The sequence below is a fragment of the Equus asinus genome, chromosome 2 (assembly GCF_041296235.1).
Source record: "Equus asinus isolate D_3611 breed Donkey chromosome 2, EquAss-T2T_v2, whole genome shotgun sequence".
Taxonomy (NCBI): domain Eukaryota; kingdom Metazoa; phylum Chordata; class Mammalia; order Perissodactyla; family Equidae; genus Equus; species Equus asinus.
The window spans coordinates 6,172,758-6,194,713 of record NC_091791.1 but is presented as its reverse complement, the minus strand read 5'-3'; the positions used below and the strand labels follow the sequence as shown (position 1 = coordinate 6,194,713).

At 40.8% G+C, this 21,956-nt stretch overlaps 1 protein-coding gene across 3 annotated transcripts in view; it reads left to right on the top strand.

Moving 5' to 3' along the window:
• DOCK1 (dedicator of cytokinesis 1) overlaps positions 1–21,956 on the top strand; it is a 505,440-nt gene that overhangs the window by 299,450 nt on the left and 184,034 nt on the right. For all 3 annotated transcript variants that reach the window (XM_070481013.1, XM_044748741.2, XM_070481015.1), the window contains exons 28-29: positions 13,371–13,472; positions 20,598–20,692. In XM_070481013.1, coding sequence (XP_070337114.1) covers positions 13,371–13,472; positions 20,598–20,692 — 197 coding nt within the window. The remainder of the gene's footprint in view (positions 1–13,370; positions 13,473–20,597; positions 20,693–21,956) is intronic.

Here is a 21,956-nt window from a genome sequence, read left to right as displayed (position 1 = left end):
AAAAGCCTGTGTCATTTTGCCTTCAGACCAGCAATATAGGAGAATTTCAGCTGTTCTGCCTCTTCCTGCTTTTTTCTTTTCTTTTTAAACTAGCCGTTCTAGTAAGCATAGTGGTATCTCCTTGTGGTTTAGTTTGCGTTTTCCTAATGACTGGTGACACTGAATGTGTTCTCATGCTTCTTGGCCCTTTGTAGGCATTCTCCTTTTTGGTGAAGTGTCTTTTCAAAAATATTTTGCCAATTTTTCAATGGATTGTTTGTTTTCTTATTATTGAAGTTTCAGAGTTCTTTATATATTCTGAATACAAGCCCTTTGTCAGATATGTATTCTGCAAATATTTTCTCCTATTCTGCAGCCTGCCTTTTTGCTTTCTTTTCAATGTCTTTCAAAAGACAAAAGTTTATAATTTTGAAGAGTCCTATTTATCATTTTTGTCTTTTGTGTTTCATGCCTTTTATATCCTCAGAAGTATATGCCTAATCAAGGTCACAGAGGTTTTCTCCTGTGTTTTCTTGTAGAAGTTTTGTTGTTTGAAGTTTTGCATTTAAGTCTATGATACATTTTGAGTTGACTTTTGTATATGGTGTGAGGTATGGACCCCTCTTTCCTTCCTTCCTCCCTCCCTTCTTCTCTCCCTTATCTTCTTGTCTTTTCATGTGGTGTCTAACTGTACTATCTGAAAATACCATATTTTGAATAGACTATACTTTCTCACTGAACTTTAGGCACCCTTGTTGAAAGTCAGTTAACCATATGTGGTTAATTGTGGTCAGTTTGTTTCATCTACGGCTGTCCTTTCATCAGGACCACACTGCCTTGATATCTGTAGTTTTATAATAGGTCTTAAAATCAGATAGTGTGTGTCCTTCAGCTTTGTTCAAGGTTTCTTTGACTGTTTTCATGTTATTTCCTTTTCCATATAAAGTTTGGAATCAGATTGTCAATTTCTATAATAAACGGTTGTTGACATTTTATAACTGTAGATCAACTGGCATCTTCATACTGATTCTTCCAAACCATGAACATGATGTATCTCTCCAGTTTGTTAGGTCTTCTTTGATTCTGTCATGAATGTTTTGTGGTTTTAGTATACAAATTTTGTGACTTTAAAATATTGTTCTGTGTGTGTTTTTGTATTTTATTCTTCATCATCCTCGTCACATGCCATCATCATTATAACCATCATTTGTTTCTGTAGCCAGGGACTGTGCTAATATCATACATACATAATGAATTTTAACATTTCAAGAATTCTAGATTTTAAAATCACTATCCCTATTTTATAATGAGGAAACTGAGGCTCAGAGATCTTAATTAGCCTATTCTACTTTATGCAGCATTCATAGTCTTGGTCAATTGATTATTTCAATCTCTCTGCCCCTGAAAGCTTTACTCTTGTCTCCTAAACTAATTTTCTCTTGTATACCTGTAAACCTTTACCCTGAAAAGAAAAGTATTGTCAAATATTGAAAGGAATGTGAGTGATATTAAGAACCACATTTGGGAGGGAAACAGGATGTTTTCACTCTTCCTTCCGACCTTCACTGTATTTTGTTAAGGCCAGCATACATGTCTACTGTGAGTGGTCCAGATAAATTAGCCATTCCTGCATTTAAAAAGAATGCATGTGTTGGAGCTTTATGTGCAAAAGCAATAAAATCCTCCATTTAGTCGTAGTTTAGCTCCTCAAACATTTTCTTGAGTGAATATTCCTGAATTTGGGTTGCTTAAAGCTCTTCGCTACTCCTCTCTCCCCTCCCTAATTGTGTCTTAAAATAGCTAAGTCATTGCTTGTATTCCCATTATTATATTCAGTAGTAGTTCCTATGCGTGGAAAAGAAATACTTCCTCCTTAGAATTCCCTTGTCAGTATGTAATAACTCCCTTTTATAATATTTACAACATTATGTCTTAATTAATTGTTATGTCTACCAGACTGGGTAGAAGCTGTTTTCCCTCAGCTTTTTATTTTGAAATCTTTCACATATACGGAAATGTAGAAAAAATATTACAGTAAAACCTGTATACCCATCAACTAGATCCACCACATAGGAACATTTTGCCATGTATGTGTTATCCTTCCCCTCCCTCTATTGTGTTTGAATATACGTGTAATGTAGACCTTTTTTTGCCAGCCCAGAAGCTCGTCACTGACATCATAACACATCATCCCTAATGTTCATGCGTCTCCTAAGAATAGTTCTGCTACATAGTCACAATATTACGACACCTACAAAAATTAACAATGATTCCCTAACATGATGGAATATCTGCCCCAAATGAAGTTTCTCCATTAACTTTTTTTAAGAACCCAGGCCAGTTGTCTTGTTAAATGTCCCACATTCTGGATCTGTCTGCTTATTTCCTCATGATTAAACATTTTTGGCAAAAAATACTACCTAAGTGATTATGTGTTCTTAGCATTTCATCACACCAGGAGACAGAGACTGTAATGAGGAAGGATCCGTGGGGTGATACTTTCAGACTGAGTGAATATCTTCTTCCCCAATGACCTTTGACCTAATGGCTTCAATTCCCCGTAAGGGTCCTTGCTGGAATCAACCATGACTTTAGGAGTTGAAACTGGCAATTTTGTAATCCTCTGATTGCATCTACATTTTTTAGTCTTCTGTGAGGAAGAGCTTTACCTTTGTCTCTCATTTCCCTGCAAATCAGTCTAGACTCTTGGACGTTTTTTTTTAATTCAGTGGGTTATTATCCAGTGCTCTCATTGTTCATGTTGATACTCAGGTTGTCCCAGTTGTTCCCTTTGTGGCCAGGGGAGCCTCCTCAAGCTCCCTCCTGTGTCCTTTTGACTTGGTGCCATTGGTCTGGGAGACAGCTGTGTCCCAGGCTCCCTGTGTGCTCATCCTGGGTGGGGCTGTGCTTACTCGCCTTCTGACCTACCTCTAGGAACTCCGTGCTTTCAGCACGGTGCCCACTCAGTGAATGTTTATTGAGTGTTGTGTTTGTTAATACTCTGCACCATTTTGAATCTTCTCCTCATTTGACCTTATCCCCTTAGTTTCTTATGACGCATTCCAAGTGGCCCCATTTCCTCAGAATCTCGGGAACCTTTGATTTCCTCAAGGAAGTTAAGGGGAGACAGGATAGATATGAAGCCCCAATGGGTTGTGCCTTGTACTTTCTTTCTTTTCCTTTACACATTGCTAGATAGATGCATTGCTCTTCAGAATTTCTCTTGAGTACCCCCATATTGAGTCACACTTCCCCACAGTAGCAGATTTCGAAAATGAGCACTAAGGCATTTAGTTGCCCAAAACACTTTGGTGGCTTAGGTAATCGTAAGCTGACAAGGTGTGGGTGATTATTGTGATGTGTAGTGTTTTAGCATATATCCCCACACAATATATGTATGTATTTGTGAGTAAATATTTCCTAAGATATAATATCTTATAATAGATTATCTCTGTTGCTATTATATAATAATCTCCTATTTCAAAATATATTTTGTCCTCCTTATGATTCATTAAATTTTTTTAACACTTGGTATGTAGCATAGTTGCTTTCTCACTAACTCATCCAACCAATATAAATAATATCCTTTTGTGATTCATATAGAGGAATTTCATTTTATCCAAGAAAGAGTTTCAACTTTAAATTAATCCATAGCTATGATGGTAATAGTGTCCTTTATGGACCGAAGTCAATTAAAAAAAAAACATGGAGGCAATTTGATCCTCTCTTCATTGTGTAAAATTTGATTAAGACAAAATTACTCTTGTTTCTATTATACTGTGTTTACAGATATTGTATATCATGGGAAAAGACTTAGAAAATCCTAAGCTCTCTAAGGTTCTAATATTATTTGATTTATTGAGTTTATGAAAATAAATATAAAATTTTCTCCTTTACTAAACTCTGACTTGTGTTAGCAACAAATGAATTATATTAAGAAGTTGTATATAAAGTATGTATCCCTCATTATACCATAAAGTATAATTGTATATATAAAATTTGATTGTAATTTATTTTTATCCTGCATAACAAATGCGAATATGTGTTTAATTTATTTCATTGAATAAGTCGCAAATAATTGCTATGGGTAACTTAAGATCCAAATATTCCTTTTTGGTATATTTGGCCTGTAAACGTCTTCCTACAGTTACTGCCACTGTAAAATTGAAATTGATTTTGTTTTTAAAATTAGATTTCTTAGAGTGTCTGCAATAATATGAAATACTAGTACTTTATGAATTCAAGCAAGCACTCAATTTAAATTTAAGAATCAGGATTAATTTTGTTGGCTAGTAATTGAAAATAGTTGATAGATGACACTAGTATAATTTATCAATCGTACTATTTTTAATTTTGTGTATTTCTTTTTACAAACATTTCTCACTCTATGGTCCATTATAAAATAAGGAATCACAGTATTTTGGAAACCAAATAAGTAATAATTAACCATACATTGGATAAAAGCATCATGGGACTGAGTTTATCTTTAAATGAAAAAAGGAACAAAACACAGTCCTCAATTTTACCATGGATTGTATTTCTGGGAAAAGGGTAGTAAGTTCAAATGATGTGAGTAAATATTCATTTTTCCAAGAACCTCAGTTTTAACAATGGTACCTGATTCAGCCTTTTTATTATATCTTATGCTTAATCAAATATTTAATTAACACATGCAATACCTTTGCAGAATACGGCAACGACTTGTGCTTCTAACATATTTCGCATGGCACACTGTTTTCTGCTTCTTCATTTTACAGCATTGTTCTACCCACATTTTCAATGATCACTTCTTCCTTATACTCTACCCTCCTCCCCCTCCCTATCCTAAAAGGGTTAAGAAATTTCATAGGACGTGAAAACACGTAAGTGAAGAAATAAAAGGCAAAGGGGAAAAACTGTCTTGTGTCTGTTTCAACAAACCTAAAGAGAAAGAACAACTTCACAAGGATCCTAAATTTGGAAGGATTTTTCCAATTATGTAATTATTATTTTAAATCTGAGTAGTACATTAGCTGGTTTATAAGGGCAAATAGTTTGACTTATCCTGAGAATTAGCTGTCCCCTGCGCCATCCTCTTCATGATCAGTTCCCGGTCCGCACTTGCAACGCTTTCTTGCTTTTCTCTTTTCTGGAATGTTTTAGGATCATTGTTTTATCCCTAATATTCTAAAAATCTCACAAATATAAGTCTTGGTCATGCTTGACACTCAGTGGGCCCTTTCATTCTACTTATGCATGCCATTTTAGAAAAATTATCTTAGATAGTTTTTTATTTTTATAAACTTTTGACAGCTTTATTGAAATATAATTTATATACCATAAAATTCATCTGTTTAAAGTGGGCAATTTAAGGGTTTTTAGTATATTCACAGAGTTGTTTAACCATTACCATAATCAATTTTAGAGTACTGTCATCACCCTTAAGAGAAACTTGTACCCATTGGCAGTCGTTTCTCATTTTCCCCCAGACCTCCAGTCCTTGACAATCACTATTCTACTTTCTGTCATTATAGGTTTGCCTATTCTGGATATTTTCTAGAAAGGGAATCATATAATGTGCTTGTCAATGTGACTGGCTTATCAATTTCTGCAAAGCAGCCAGCTAGAATTTTGATGGGATTGCACTGGATCTGTTGATCAATTTGCCATCTTAACAATGATAAGTCGTCTATTCCATGGACATGGGGTATCTGTCCATTTATTTATATCCTCTTTAATTTTGTTTGACACCATCTTGTAGTTTTCATTGTCCAAGTCTTATACTTATTTTGTTAAATTTATTCTTAAGTATTTTGGTTTTTTGATGCTTTTGTGAATGGAATTATTTTCTGAATTTCATTTTTGGATTGTCCATTGCTAGTGAATAGGGAAGCAATTGATTTTTGTATTTTGATCCTGTATTCTGCAATCAGCTGAACTCACTTATTAGTTAGAATAATTTTTTTGGTGGATGTTCTATCACTTTGTAACAGTAGCTTTTGTGTCTTTATTTTCTTTGTTTTTTCTTTCTGGAACTCCTATTTATTAGATCTGGAATCTCTTGGATGGATTCCCTGATGTTCTCTCTCCTCTCTCTCTCTCTGTGCATGTTTATGTGTCTTTTTGGTCTCCTTTCAGGAGGATTTTATTAGTTTTACCTCCAACAGTTCTATTAAAATGTTTATTTCTGCTAGTATAAATACTCAAGAATCCTTTCTTTGTCTTTGTTCTTTTTATAACATTATACTCTTGTTTTATGGATATAATCTTATATCTGTCTAAGGATAATAATTATAGTTCTTTGAATTCTCTTATCTTTCCTGAATCTTCCTTCTTTCTTCTATGTTCTACTTCTGTCTGTTTGCTCTCCCTTATTGATACTTGCCTGCCTTTAGCCCTGAGGCCCTGCAGTCTTGCTCAGATCCTGTTTCCTGTGTGTGCAGGGAACTTGGAGACTGGGGGAGTTACTGCCTGGTGACCCTGTGTGGGCTGAGCTCTCACATGGGCACGGTCAGAACCTTGATGGGAAGTTAGTGGATATGCCCTCTGGGGCTGGTCAGTTTCCCCAACGAGGATTCCTCTGCTCTCCTGTTCCAGTTTGATATGGGCTAAGACTGGTGGAGGAGGTCTCCTGCCATACTTTCTCTTCTGCTTTGTTAGGCACCCCTCTGCCCAGAGAATAAACCTGTGGTCTCCTGCCAGGCAGTGAGTGGGAGAGTCGCCTTGGTGGACATGCTGGGAGTGGGCATACAGGCCACATTGTAAAGACATCAATGCTCTTGATTTCCACCTCACACGTAGCCTCGTTTTCTGAGAAATTGGTGCCTCCAATTTCTGAGACTTCCTAGGATTCTGTGCTAGGAATCAACAGGATTCCTGTTAGATAATACTGCCTGTCCTGCCTCCAGAGCTGCCAGCAACCTCTCATGCATCCGCTTTTCACATTCCCGAATTCTCCTGTCTGTAGTTGTGTCTCTTCTCATTCTCTTGGTCCTTGTGGGTTTGTGAGTTTCACAAATGTTCGTTATTGTCAGTTTAATGTGAGGAAACAGAGATGAATGCATGTTTTGAATGGTTTTGAATTTGCTATGTGAAGCCCCTAAGTATATTTTCACAAACATCTTCTCTAAGGAGACTTTGGAGGAATCTTTGGGCCAGTTAATAGCATTTTGAATATTCCTTGTGTTAACTTTTTGGACTCCCTGTTTTTCTCTTTTAAATTTCCTTGGAGCGAGTAGAACCTTTAAACATTTCCCATTGGCTTTCCCTCTTGAAGGCTGAAAGCCTTTGTGCTCCCTAGTGCTTCCACCTTATCTGTACCAACAACCTGCCCACACGTGGATTTATTTCAAGTCATACCTGCCTTTAAATGGAGGACTCGTCTCTCAGCTGCATTCGCTTTTCCTGCGTTTTAGTCCTTATAATGTTCCTTTACAGTGTGGATTCTTTGGCTGGAATGCTCCCTAAAATGAAAGTCTTTCAGAATTCACCAAGCCATACATCTTCCCACCTTTACTTACAGTTCTCGCTCAGCGTCATTTAGCAATATTTTGATCATGTCACTAGAAGATTACTTTTTCTTTAATTTTTAATGATAATTATGAGGTAGGTTTGTTTTCATCGATGTATTTGAAATTTAAACATACAAATGAGAGTTCCTCTTCAAAGTACTTGCCTTGGTGAAAACATGTTTAAAATTTTTAACAAGCCATCACTGGCAATCATGGAGTGTAATCCCAGATTTGATAAGTGGAATTTTCCTTTTTTTGTAAACCTGGTGCCTGCCCTCCAGACTCAGTGCTTCTGCGTCAGTGTTTGCAGCTTCTACTGTTTGGAGCCTCCCAAAGATCCTTTGGCATTGAGAACTCTTTGAAGAGAGTTAAAATTTCTGCCTGTGCCATGTGTCCCAGAGAGAGGCTATGTATCTCATGCAAAGTGTGAGCTCCAGGGTCATAGGAAATGTTCTTGTCTGGTTGACCAAATTACCAAGAGCAACTTCATACTCAACCTTCAAGTCACATGGCTAAGTCTGTATTACGTAAATGAGGCATGCCTTCACAACTCCTCAGGACTATGAATTAAAATCCTTGGGATTTTTTCTTCTAATTCATTCAGTCACTCAGATCTTAAACTAGGCAAAGTTGACAAAGATGCTGTTTAAAAGAATTCATCCAGAGCTGGCCCTGTGGCTGAGTGGTTGGATTCTTGCGCTCTACTCGGTGGCCCATGGTTTCACGGGTTCAGATCCTGGGAGGGGACATGGCACTGCTCGTCAAGCCATGCTGAGGTGGCGTCCCACATAGCAGAACCAGAAGGACCTACAACTAGAATATATGACTATGTTCTGGGGGGGCTTGGGGGAGAAGAAGAAGAAAAGAAAAAGGAAAGAGGGTTGGCAAAAGATGTTAGCTCAGTTGTCAGCCTTAAAAAAAAAAGGTAAAAAGAAAAGAAACAACAACAAAAAGAATTCATCCTAAGTTCCCATTCTCCCACGTCTGTTCTTTTTTTAACTTTCTGTCTCCACATCCTGCAGTAACATCTTACGTTCATTTGCCTGCCACAAAATGTTTCCTGCTCCACCACGAGTGCTCCATTCAACCTGTCTTCCCTTCTATCTGTGCTCCATTCTACCTGTCCTCCATTCTACCTGTCCTTCATTCTACCTGTCCCCCATTCCACCTATCCTTGATTCTACCTGTCCTCCATTCTACCTGTCCTCTGTTTTACCTGTCCTCCATTCTGCCTGTCCACCATTCTACCTGTGCTCTGTTCTACCTGTCCACCATTCTACCTGTCCTTCGTTCTACCTGTCCCCTGTTCTAACTGTCCTCAATTCTACCTGTCCACCATTCCACCTGTCCTCCATTCTACCTGTCCTCAGTTCTACCTTTCCTCAATTCTACCTGTCCACCATTCCACCTGTCCACCATTCCACCTGTCCTCCATTCTACCTGTCCTCAGTTCTACCTGTGCTCAATTCTACCTGTCTACCATTCCACCTGTCCACCATTCCACCTGTCCACCATTCCACCTGTCCTCCATTCTACCTGTCCTCAGTTCTACCTGTGCTCCATTCTACCTGTCTTCCATTCTACATGTCCTCTATTCTACCTATTCACCTGCCCAGTGCACTGGGGGCCCAAACACATTTAAAACTGGGCATTGAGGGTAGTTCTAGGAGGGCTCAGAGGCGAGTTCAGTCCAGGGCTTGAGGAGCAGTGCAAAGCAGTAACCACGTCCACACGGACAGGGGCACCCTGTGAAAGAGATTGGTGAGGACACGGGAGGAGGGAGTGTGGGTCTCAGGGGCAGGGGGAGTTGGTCTCTGCTGCCAGATGGGCTCTTTTTCTCTCAGGACTAACTTTTAAAATATTAATATATTTTTTGTTTATAAAAGGAATCTGGGCTCATTCTCCCACCCCTGAAGACTATCTGGTGTCTTTTCTTCTAGTTGTTTCTTCTTTTTTCTTTTTCTATGCTATATTCTTTATATTGCTAAAATATGTTTATATAATTATGTACAGTTTTGTCCTTCAAGCTTTTATCATGTTATTAAAATATTTCATATTTGTATGGTTAATGTTTTAATGATTGCACATTTCATCAGAACATGATGGTATAGTTGCCTGATTTAGCAGATAAAAATACAGGATACCCAGTTCAATTTGAACTTCAGATAAACAACACATAAGTTTTTAGTATATGGATGTCTCATGCAATATTTCCAGTGGAATATTTGGGACGTACTTATTTTTCACTGCTTATCTGAGATTCAGATTGAACTGGGCGTCCTGTGTTTATCTTGCAATCCTACAAAATATCATACTACTTATACAGTTTCTTGCTATTGAATATGTAGATGTTTTCAGTGATGCAATGGACATCTTTGGGCGTAAAATTTCCTATTTTGAATTACTTCCTTAAGTGGATTGTTAGAAGTAGAATTACCAAGGAGATGAGTATTCTTTTTCCCAAGACTTTTCAAACCTATTGCCAAATCGTTTTTTAAAAAGGTTATAGCAATTTATGCTCCCACCAGCGGCGTGTAAGAGTCTCTTCTCCTGCGTCCTTGCTAACACTATCATCACTTAAATACTTCTTTGCTATTTTGGCAGGCAAATAATGATATATCATTTTCATCTTTGATTACTAATGAAGTTCACATGTTTTCTTTATTAAGCATTCTATGTCCTGATTTTTAAATTTCCTGCAACTGTATCCTGACTTCCTTTATCCCTATTTTGCATTGCTTTGAAGTCATAAAGAATATGTCTTATTTTTATTTATGTTTACTCATTTTTACTCAGCCAGTGGGGCTGAAATCCATCCCTCAGGACCAGGTTCCATACGAATTCTGCACAATCACCACCAGCCTACCTGCCAACCTTCTTATTGTTGAAAATAAAAGCTTCAGGTGACTTCTAAATGAATTCCGAGTAGATCAGTTAAAAAGCAGAGAATAATAATTTTCTTCTGAGCCTACAGAATAAAAGTTTCGTTTTATGGTTTTCCCTCATTTCTGTTTCTAGTGTATGACTGGTTTCAAATATAGCTTCCATAAATACCTGCTTTATCCACCCTCGGAAGCCCCCCAATTTGCTCAGGCATCTGCTGGGATCCTGTGAGCAGTACAGCTTCATGGTATCCACACTAAAAATACTGCTACCCATGGGTGGGACTCCACTCCAAAGGCATGGGGGAGCATTTCTGTGAATTTTAGCAGGAATATCGTCCCTTTCATGGTAGGATCCAAAGCTTCAGCTTAGAAAAGATGAAATAGTGAGATTTGCTTCTTCTAAGAAAGGAAAGACTGACCAGTACCAATTCCTCCCGGACGGTTTTCTTAGTTTAAATAAAGAGCACGCTGGCACTACCTGGCCTTTTGGCCTCTAACTCATGGTGATGGCCTGCCTCTGTCCTCGTCCCTGGGGCCTACTCCACTTAATCCCCATCGCTGTTAAGTAAGTGGCCATTTGGTTACCTCCACTGTGACATTCTCATCTGGAGGGACGACTTCCTGACTGACCATTTACATATTCCCAGGACGTGCTTTATGGGAACTGCTGCGTTCACTTCAGTTTTTCACGTTGGCATCATGTCAGTTCCTGCAGCCTTTGCCTTGCGTGAAGTGCTCAGCGTGATGTGGCAGTCTGTTCCTTGCATTGAGTATGTCCACATGTCACCTGTTTGGTGACCTGGCCGGACTCCTGGTGCCCTGGGTTTCCTCATTCTTGTTGCTCAGTGCTCAAGCCCTCGGCATTCTCGAGACCGCTCTGAGGTCTTGCTTTTCTTTGTACTTTCAACTTGATGTTTTAAGTTAAGCCATCAGTATGTCACTTCTGATTATGCACAGCTGGCTTTGTGATTTCAGCGATTCTAATGTGTAAGCCTCCATCGTTTAACTCCTTTGACCTGCAGAAAATCGATGTGAGCCCCTGCTAGGTGCACATTGGCCACTGCAGGCCTCTTCTTGTTCTGGAAAAGCTCCTCATCTAGCGAGGTGGAGTCTGGGTCGTGGACAGCTCCGTCAGGGTGGAAGGTGGGCCATCATCTGTGGTTGCCTCTATCTTTTCCCATCCTCTTCCAGCTTCCCCTGGTGAAGGCAGGAAGGTGGGCAAGTGAATCTCTAGCTCATGTTGGCCATCAGTAGCAGCCTCAGATTTCTCAGAAAAAGAATTAAAATGATATATGGATAAGAAGGAAAGAAATTCGCTCAGCCACGAAGCACCGGCCTTGTAGCCGGCCGTGTTGGATTCACACCCAGTTTTGCCCTTTACTCAGAGGGGAACGTCTCTCAGCCTCAGCTTCACTGCCTGTAAAATGAGACAGGAAGAGAATCTGTGGTGTGATTGAATGAGGCTGTGGTTCTCACGGCTCCAGAACAGCCCTTGCCACATTATAATTGATCAACACGTAATATGAAGACCATTGTCCAAAAGATGGCATCTCATAGGGAGTAAAGAAAATACAAAGGCAGCTTCTCTGGAGCTCAACAGGATGCCAGGTATTTACATATTTTGGACATTCATATGCATAAATAGACATTTTGCCATGTTATATCTCATCCCTCCCATGGCCAACAAGCATTATTTACTTCTTTCCCTGAACACCAACTTGAAATATAAATCTCAGCAATTATAATCATTCACAAATAATTTACATTTCTGGACAAATGGAAGATACCTTATTATCATTATTATATTTGCTCAATTTGTAATTTTGTAACACATCCTTTGAGAACTCATTTGGAAGGATATATGTAGACTATACATATAAAATGAATTGGAAAAAATATTGGACTTTAACATTTGACTGTAGAGCATGTCTTCCAAATTAATACAAAAGCCACTTAGGCGTTCAAATATATTACTTGTAAAAGTAGAGCTACTAAAAAAATGCAGTTTGGGAACTCATTTAAAAGGGCAAAATTAGGGACATGTCTGAAATTATGTCTCATCCTATAATTTTTCCAGACTTGTACTGGTTTAATGGGAGAAAATACACATGCTATGTTTCTTAAAATGTCATTAATTTAGGGGAAAATATTCAAAAGTAAGGAAGCCCTTTAAGATTTTGTTAGCCATGAACCCCAGAAGTGATACATTGCGGTTAATGGTGGCAGAACTGCTTGGCCTTCCGCCCACTCACCAAACCAAATCCCCTCGGCGCGCACACACAAACACGCGCGTGCCCAGAGCTGCACACACCCACAGCCGCACGCAGACTGACTACTTCCATGTGCTAGTTGCTTTGGCCCTTGTCTTTCTCCTTGTCTTGATTTTGTTTGTTGGTTTCTTTTTTCTCCTTCTTTTCCTTTCCTCCTAGCTCTGTCTGGTGTGAGAGATTCCCCTCTCTCCCACTTTACATTCTGATGAGCCTGCGTTGCTCCACACATTCTTCTCCTGCAGGAGAATTGGACCATAACTCATTGTGGAGTCGCTGGTGATTGCCTCCACATTGGCTAAAGGGAATACAGGCAGATTTTGAGAAATAAAAGGCCTGTGTTTGCCATGGCCCAAGAGGAGGGGCTGCACACACATTTCGCTTGGTAATAAGGGCGGGAACTTTCCAGAGAGCACAGAACATAAGTGGCAGTGATTTCAGTCCTGTCTTTCAGTTTTGTGTATTTAATGCAAAAATATTTAAAGCTTATTTTTTCAGCCTGGACAGCCATGTGTCAGGAAGCATTTAGGGCAGTTAGAGAGAAGGAAACAGGGGGAAAAAAAAAGATGCTGAGGTTGGAAGCGGCTGGTCACCTTCTATGTCGGCCAGTGAGGGGTGGCAGAACTCGGGGCTTGTCACTTGTGCCTGGCTGCTTCTCTCTGACGGGTTTCGATTCCGGACTCTTTAGTTGATACCAACTTTTGCCCTGTTCATTCCCCATCTAATTGTATCCTTTGATTCATTTACAGGGAAACTTTGTGGCTTGTATGACCGCTATTTTACGGCAAATGGAAGATTACCATTATGCCCATTTGATCAAGACTTTCGGGAAAATGAGGACTGATGTGGTGGTGAGTGTAACTGACCATTTTCACACAACTGTGTTTTGGGGCCAGCATTTTAGGCAAAACTCTGCTGTAAATATTTGCATTTTAAGGATGAATTTTGCATGAGGACTTGCCTCCGCTTGATTTCAGAAGCCCCTGGAAAGGTCTAACTGAACCTGTGGGTCCTGACACGCAGACTTGCTTCTCATGCTGGGCTGGGGAGGGACTCAGATGTAAGGCCAGGGAAATCTCTTTTCTTCTTAGGTCAAAATTTCCTCTCTTGTGCCTTGGGATCATTGAAAATTTGGAGGTGTTACCCATGGAGAGTCTAGCATTAACTTCGTTTATTGATTGACTTCCTAATAGCAGAAGCCAGAGAGCCTTTTCAGCCTTAAATTATACTCTGTTATTAATTAACTCTAATCATGGAAACTCATCAGCATTTCTCCAAATAATTCTCTAGTCATCCTCCGTAAAACTATGATACAACTTAATTAGGAGAGGTATAATAGAGGGAAATTTATTGCTTAGGAGCTCCCTCCCTAGCGACCTGAAGTCACATGGCCATATGGCAGATGTCCTCTGCAAAGCTGCAACCAAACTTGTTGGCAGAGTTCCCGATTAGACACTGACCTCAACTCTGGTGTCTGGTAGCACAGATTCCATTTCTGAGGCCCCTAGATTCCTACAGAGTACAGCAAATGCTACAAATGATTCCAGAGCAAGGTGTTGCACTTTACATCTGTCTTATTAAGGGATGGGAAGGAGAGAATGCATTTAATGATTTTTTGCAAAGGTTTATTTCTAATAAGAAATTTCCTAATTGTTGCCACTATATATGTGTGTGTGTGTCTATATATGCATATATATTTAAATTTCTAAGAAGACAAAAGTGGATCTATACCTTAAAATCATAGCAGTTTCCCTCAAATAAAAGTCAAGGAACAAGAATGTGTATATGTTTGTGTGTCTCTATGTTTATTTTTTTATTTTTTGGTGAAGAAGTTTGGCTGAATTAACACCTGTTGCCAATCTTCCTCTTTTTGCTTGAGGAAGACTGTTGCTGAGTTAACATCTGTGCCAATCTTCCTCCATTTCATATGTGGGATGCTGCCACAGTGTGGCTGGATGAGCAGTGTGTAGGTCCATCCAGGGTCTGAACCTGCGAACCCTGGGCCTCCAAAGTGAAGCACGTGAACTTAACCACAACACCCCAGGGCTGGCCTCTAATTTTTATTTGTTTAGTATTAATGAGCAATTTGAAGTAGGGGTATACTGGTATATGTAATATATATCACATTGCTATCCTGTGGTTCTTGAGCAATTATGGCGCAGTGAAATCCAATTTGGTATGTGTAACATTTCATGCCTCGTGCATCCCTCAGCCCTGTCTTGGTCAGTGGAAGGATAGTTTAGCTGCACCTATATGTAAACAATTTCCTAAATAACATTCCTGGCTGAATAACAAAGTTTTCAGAATGAGAAGTATTACCCATCCTGAAAACTGAGGACTCCAAGTAATAATTTGCCCTTTATGAGAACAGTCATATGATCAAAATCCACATATGCAAACTGTTAAAAATATTTAATGTGAGCTGTGGAGTGGCGCTGTTGATTGGGGAGCTTCAGTGTATTGTGAAAAGTGATTATACAAAATGGTGTTTAAAAATGACTGTAATTTGCTGAATTCCAAGTGTGTGCACAGAGCAGATGATCGGATACTTACTACATGTTGTGGTCCTGATTTCCCAAGGGATTTTTTTCCTTAGACACGGCAGTTCAGAAAATCGATTATTTGCAGACGATTTGATATCTGTTATAAAACGGCATTTGTGGTTTGGATGTCCCGAATCTGTACTGCAAGGACTGTCAACCTCTTTTATTGTTGTTGAGCTGTTAGAACCTTGGTGTAATGTGCTCTTATCCATTAACTACACATGGAGAGCATTTGACTATTTTTCTGCTCTGACAACCTATCACAAAAATAAAAGATCACTTTGTGTTAACTAATTGGGAGTTAATTAGTATTCCAATATGAAAATAGACTAGACCATTTTCTCAAGACTACTTCTTTATAACAAGTGCTACTTCAAATTTTCAAATTTAGCCCTTTTTTGGTTGAGTGAGTTATTCCCGTACAAAATTGCAGTTATTATCAACACCAAAGTCACATGCCACAGAGCTGTGACTTTTACAGTCTCTCAAATGGCCCCTTGGGCCCCAGGATGGAGCACAGCATGAGACAGAAAATGAAAAGAATGGGCACGTCACCTCAAAACTCTCTCACGATGGAGGCAGCCCCTTTAGGATGGTGAGCCACACAGGATCTGTAAATCCTTATTCTGCAGTGGGGTTGTTGATCTGCAGAATGGGCCACTAGCTGTCATGTGTCCAAGTCTCAGAATCAGGAACAGAAGTAGAGAACTTGCTCAGAGTCTCCAGAGTAAGATCGAAGGTGATGAGGAGTGCTCTGGACCTTCCAGGGGAGATGCTGTCTTGCCGCTCATCCCAAATTCCCACTAAGAGGCCCTTGAGAAATGTCTCTTGAGTGACTGAGTGAACAATGACTTATTCAAGGACAGTGCCGGTAGAAGTAATGCTTGTTGGGTGAAGGTTGAGTGAATGCAGGATAAAGGACAGCGATGGTTGACAGAACCGGGGTGCTGCCGTCCCTCTCAACTCCAGCGAGGACTCATGGCCAGCCACAGGTTACTGTGTGGCCCCACTGCTTCCAGTGGCCTCCCTGTCTTCGGTCCACTTGTCAGTCACCTAGGGAAGCCGAGTCAGGCAGGCCTCTGAGCTCTCAGGGCCCTCCTCCTGGGATGTCCTCCTGCCTTTATTCAGCTTCAGTCCCACCCTTCTGAGAACCCCTACCTGACACCTGCCCTGGACTCACCAGGCAGACACTTGCCCTTTGCCCCTTCCTTCTTAACCTTGTCCATGCCAATCGACCAGCAGCCTGTACTGTGGTGGTGCAGGGTGACATCTCACACCTGGGAAGTAGTGAGTGAGGAGGCTCATGGGGATTATGAAAGCAAGAATGTTAACCAAGTACCTGCCCTTCCTAGGAAACATTCTGCTATTGGGCATGCCTAGTCTTAAAGAGCCTTGAGTTCCATGTGAAACAGCCACCGAAGGGTAGTTTGCAAGCCTGTGTAGGGCATGTCACAAGTGGGAGGAGAAGTCTCGTGCTGAACATCTGATTCTTTATTCCTGTGACCATTTCGTAAATGAAGCCTTAATCAAGGCACTCTACACTGGACAATGAGTCTGGGGGGTGCAGAATCCCCAGTGAATTTACTCAATAGCTGTTTATTGAGCGATGACTTTGTGTTAGCAGAGTGGATGAAACAGTGGGCAGAGTGGATAGGTCCCGCCTTCATGGCCCTATGGGCTAGAGGAGAATGTCACAGTCAGGGAGTCCTTCCAACCAACGCAAATTATCCATGCTTCAAAGGAATGGTCCTTGTAAAGTAGCCAGCCTGGACTGGGTCAGGGGGTCAGGAAGCCTTCTTTACAAGGGAGAGGGTTGTGGGATATTGAGCAACAGGAGGAAGAGCAATGCAGGTAGGGGGAGCAGCCTGTGCAGGAAGGAGCCTGTGCTGGGGGCAGTGAGAGGACAGGGGCTGAGGTGTGCCCGGAGAGGGGCTAGGGTGTCAAATTACACAGGACCCCATAAGCCATGCTCAGAAGCTTTATATTCTTTGCTTGTGTGTTTTCAACTTTCTGTGTCATCTATTTTCCCTTTTTCCCCTAATTGTTTTAAATTTTTTTTAAAGCATTGATTTTTTGAGTAAACTTTCTATTTTGAGATAATTGTAGAGTCACATGCAGCTGTGAAAAATAATACAAAGAGGTCTGTGTATGCTGTACCCAGTTTTTCCCAATAGTACTGTCTTGCAAACTGGAGTACAATATGAAAACTAGACTGTTGGCGTTGGTGCAGTCTACTGATCTCTTGCTGATTCCCCCAGTCTCCCATGTGTTGTTCCCTCTAACTATTTATCATGAAAAATTTCAGGCATACAGAAAAGCTGAAAGAATTGTACAATGAAAACTATTATTCTTATCACCTGAATTCAACAGTTGCGGGCGCTTGGCCATATTTGCCTCCTTCGTGTATCTCCAGGTACCTCTATTTAGCGAAATCCTGGAAGGATGTGAGAAACGTGCTCCTCCCCTAAGTGTTCAGCAAACATTCTCAAGAATGAAGACAGTCTCCAATGGCCCTGTTGCCCTCCCAGAACACGGCAACCATCCCCTCATACCATCTATATTTGGACTTCTTCAATTCTTCCCAGTCTTTCTTTCTTAGGAGCTTCCTCAAATCAGAATCCAGTCCAGATTCACCCATTGCATTTGGTTGTGTCTCTTTAATCCCTTTTGTTCTAGAACAGGTCCATCACCTTGTTTTTCTTCTTTTCATGGCATTGCTTTTTTAGTTTTTTGAAGGGACCAAGCCAATAGCTTTGCAGATATCCCTCATTCGGGAATTTTTGAGTTCTGCTTGGTAATGCCTCTCAGATGTTTCTCCATCCCTCTGAATGTCCTGCAAACTGGAAGCTTGGTCTAAAATTCAAGTTCATCCTTTTGGCAGGAGTGCTTCAGAGATGGTGTATGTACTCCCTGTTGTGTCCATTGGGAGGCTGGGAATGCCAGGCTGACCACTACTGATGATGTTAAGTTCCATTGCTTGCTTAAAAGGGAGTAACTGCCAGATCTCTCTATTGTGAAGATACACACCCCTTTGCAATAGTCATGTAATCTTTGGGTAATACTTTGGCATCCACAGAAGGTTGGCAAGTATCCTATTTTCTGACAGTCTTTTCATCTGGTGAGTTTGGCATCCGTTGATGGTCCTTGTCTGAAACATTTATTTCTCTGGCATAGCAGAATGGTGATTTCCTACTTCTGAGAGTCCAGATGCTTTGGCTTTAATCTAAGAACACTGGGAAGCCTCTGGGGTTGTGGTTTAAGTGGAGACTGGGGAAGCATTGGTGCCTTGACCAGATTTGCGATTTGAAAAGGTCACTCTGGATGAAGTGTGGGGACCGAGAGTGGACATAGGTGGATGAGTTAGGATTCCCCACTGGCAGTCCAAGTGAGAAAGGATGACTGTCTGTTCAAGTGGGTGGGGATAGGGATGGACAGAAGCAGATTGGTTTATGACAAGAAGATTTTGCGTATAGAATACGCTGATTGCTATTGTTAGAGGTGCCCCCTACTATATGGTGCATCCTCTGAACAATGACATTAAAAAATGCGGCAGGAATGGATTGGTGTAGAATGATGAAATTTGCACAAAATATCCCATATTAATCCTGTACTAGTCTGTTAAGCCTCATCAGCCATTCTAGGCAAATGCAGTGATGGGGACCACCGCCATGGCTAGTAAATTATGCAGACCAACAAGGAAGCCTTGCAAAACCTCATCTCCCACAATATGCAGCATTTTGTTTGATCAGCAAAGTACTAAAATTTAACAGCTGAGCCATACTAATGAAGTATGGGACTGTGTTCCCTAGAAAAGAAAAAAACAAGGAGTTGGAAAAATAGGCTTCTCTTCCAGAATAATAAAACCCAGACCCTGTATCTCAATTATTAGGCTTTGAGGAGTGATCAGCAAGAAAGCCAGCAATTTCATGCAAATGGAGATGTGAGTAAATTATGGCACTCAGCTGGCAAAATATGCAACCTGGTCATTAAAACGTGAAACTCTTGACAAAGTGGGGAAACTTAGGTCGTGAAATCTGAATTTCAATAATTAAACTGGAGAGAGAAGCCATTCATTGTGCAGGGGGACACCTGGAACACTCCTGCTCACAAGGCCTGGTGTCAAGGCACGTGTGAGTGGAGTTTGGAGGACATTGGGCTGACTTTTTCCTCTTGACTTTGCCCAGGTCCCTAACCGCTCCTGAACTGGAGGCCTCTGTTCAAGGTTGATCACGGTTGCTTCCTGAGTTTTCATCATGGTGGAGGCACGCCCAACCCCTCATACAGCAGACATACTTGCCGCAACCAGGCATTGCTATTAAGGCTGCAGAGAGAGTATCTTAACTTTGAACATCAGTTTATTGTCGCTATCAAATTTAACTTGTGGCTCTTTGCAAGAAGTACTTGTTTAGGACTTTGTGCTGGGAATTGCTTTCTTGGCTGCTGAAATTCTGTTCACCACTTTGGTCTTCACAGCCATTGCACCTAATTATGATTCAGTAGGTTAAATAAATGAGAAATATCCACTCATTTGGCAATCTCTGACCATGGCCTCATTTTTCCAAGTGAATTCTCAGTTGCCTTTTTCCTTCCCACCCCAGATCTTGGGAAAGCATGTGGACTACTGTGGGGGGGGGCGGGGTGTGGTTTTCAGGATAACCACCTGTTTTGTTCAGGTTAGCTCAGAAAAAGTGCCAACCTGTCAGGTTCAACAAATTCTCCTAATTCCAACAGGCACAGGGTGGACCTCTCAGAAATGGGTACCTCTTCCCCAGGCAGGGGCGGTCTTGTGCGTGTGGAAGCTGGGTGGGGCAGCAGGACACAACCCGTAAAGCTCAGAGGGTCATCTGTGAGACAGCAGAGGCATAATGAGTAGTGTATGGGGCTGTAGCTGCTATATACAAGAGTCTGGCAAAGTGACCACATGCTCAAATGGTTTACAGCAAGCTGAACATGTGCCGATGGCAGGAGTTCCTGTTTGAGCCTTTTGTTTGTTAAATTACATAAGAAAAAGGAATGGATAATTATGTGGCATATTCAACCTGATAGGCTCTGTTCACAATGAAAAATGGATGTAGAGTGAATATAAGAAATGGCTGGAACCTGCATGTTATGTTTGTAAGAGATATGTTTTCCTATAAGCAGAAAGAATAAGAATGCATGTTTGGGGATTGACTCTTTATAACTATTAGAGAGACATACCCAGGGTCTATTTCCAAATGTATCCTTGAGAAAGTTCTCCCGGGCAGGAAGTGCTCAGGCAAACAGAAAGATAAAAGTAACACACGCTCCTGTGAAATACATCTTCATTACTTTCTAGAATGTTTTCATTCAGCTCACAAAAATGAGGTCATTTATAATGCAGCTATTGAAGGAGGGCGTTGGCTTTCCCCTCTTTCTTGGTGGGCTGTCTCAATGTTTTGGTTTTTGTTTCAGGATTTCCTGATGGAAACATTCATCATGTTTAAGAACCTCATTGGGAAGAACGTCTACCCTTTCGACTGGGTGATAATGAACATGATGCAGAATAAGTAAGTACAGGGAGGAACACTCTCATCTTTTATGAGGCACCTAATTCATGTCTGGGGGGTGCTGGTGGTGTTGCCTGGATACCATGGGGTCTCCCCCTTCTGGGATGCAAATAGCTATTTGAAGAACGGGACCTGGAGATTGGGTGATTTCCTTATGCCAACAGGAGGTGCTGGCACAAAGACCTTGAGCTCTGCCCCCTGGAGGAAAACCAAGCTGAACGTGAGCCACCCTTGGTCTTTGTCAAGGGCAGGGAGGCACTGTTTGCCGTCAGTTTGCCATCTCATTTTAACCACATGTGTTTATTAGCCAAAGGGATTCTCAGCACTGTGCTGGGTTTTGAAAGTGTTTGTTTGCGTTTCACATATTTCAGCTTTAAAAGAAATCACGAGCGTTTTTTCATACTTATGAAATATTAAACTTATGCCTTGCTTCTCATCTCCCTGTGAGGGCTGTTGGTTCATTTTCCAGCACTTGGGTTTTATAATTTCTCTTAGCACCAACAGAGCTCATCGTGTTCTCAGTCACATGCGATTTCTAGGAGAAATTTATGTTGACCTCTTCTTTTTTTCCCTTCTTTCTTCTTGCAGTTTTTCTGGAGATAATTGTAGATTTAGACGGAGTGCAGTTGTAAGAAGTAATACACAGACATCTTCTGTGCACTTTACCCAGGTTCCCCTAGTGATAACGTTTTGCAAAAGTATAGCACCAACCACAACCCTGGCATTGACATTGCTTCAGTTCACGATCTTGCTCAGATTTTCCCAGTTTTACTTGTCCTTTCTGTCACCACAAGTGTCCCCCTTGTTACCCATTTCTGAGCCACCCTCCTCTCCCCGCAGCTCCACCTTCTCTAATCCTAGGCAACCCCAAATTTCTTCTTTATTCCTAAAATTTTGTCATTTCAAAATTGTATAAATGGAATCTTACAGTATGTAGCCTTTGGGGATTGGCTCTTCTCATTCTTCTTAATTCCCTGGACATTCATTCAGGTTGTGTATCAGGTTTGTTCCTTTTCATGGCTGAGTAGTGTTTCACAGTAGGGATGTACCAGTTTGTTGTTTATCCATTTTCCTGTTGAAGGTCATCTGGGCCATTTCCAGCTTGGAGCTGTTATGAATAAAACTGTTATGAACATTCACATACAGGTTCTGTGTGAACATAATCTTCATTCCTCGGGCACAAATGCCCCAGGGTGCAAATGCTGGGTAAATGGCAGTTACACGTTTAGCTTTATAAGAAAATGCCAGACTATAGCTGTGCCCC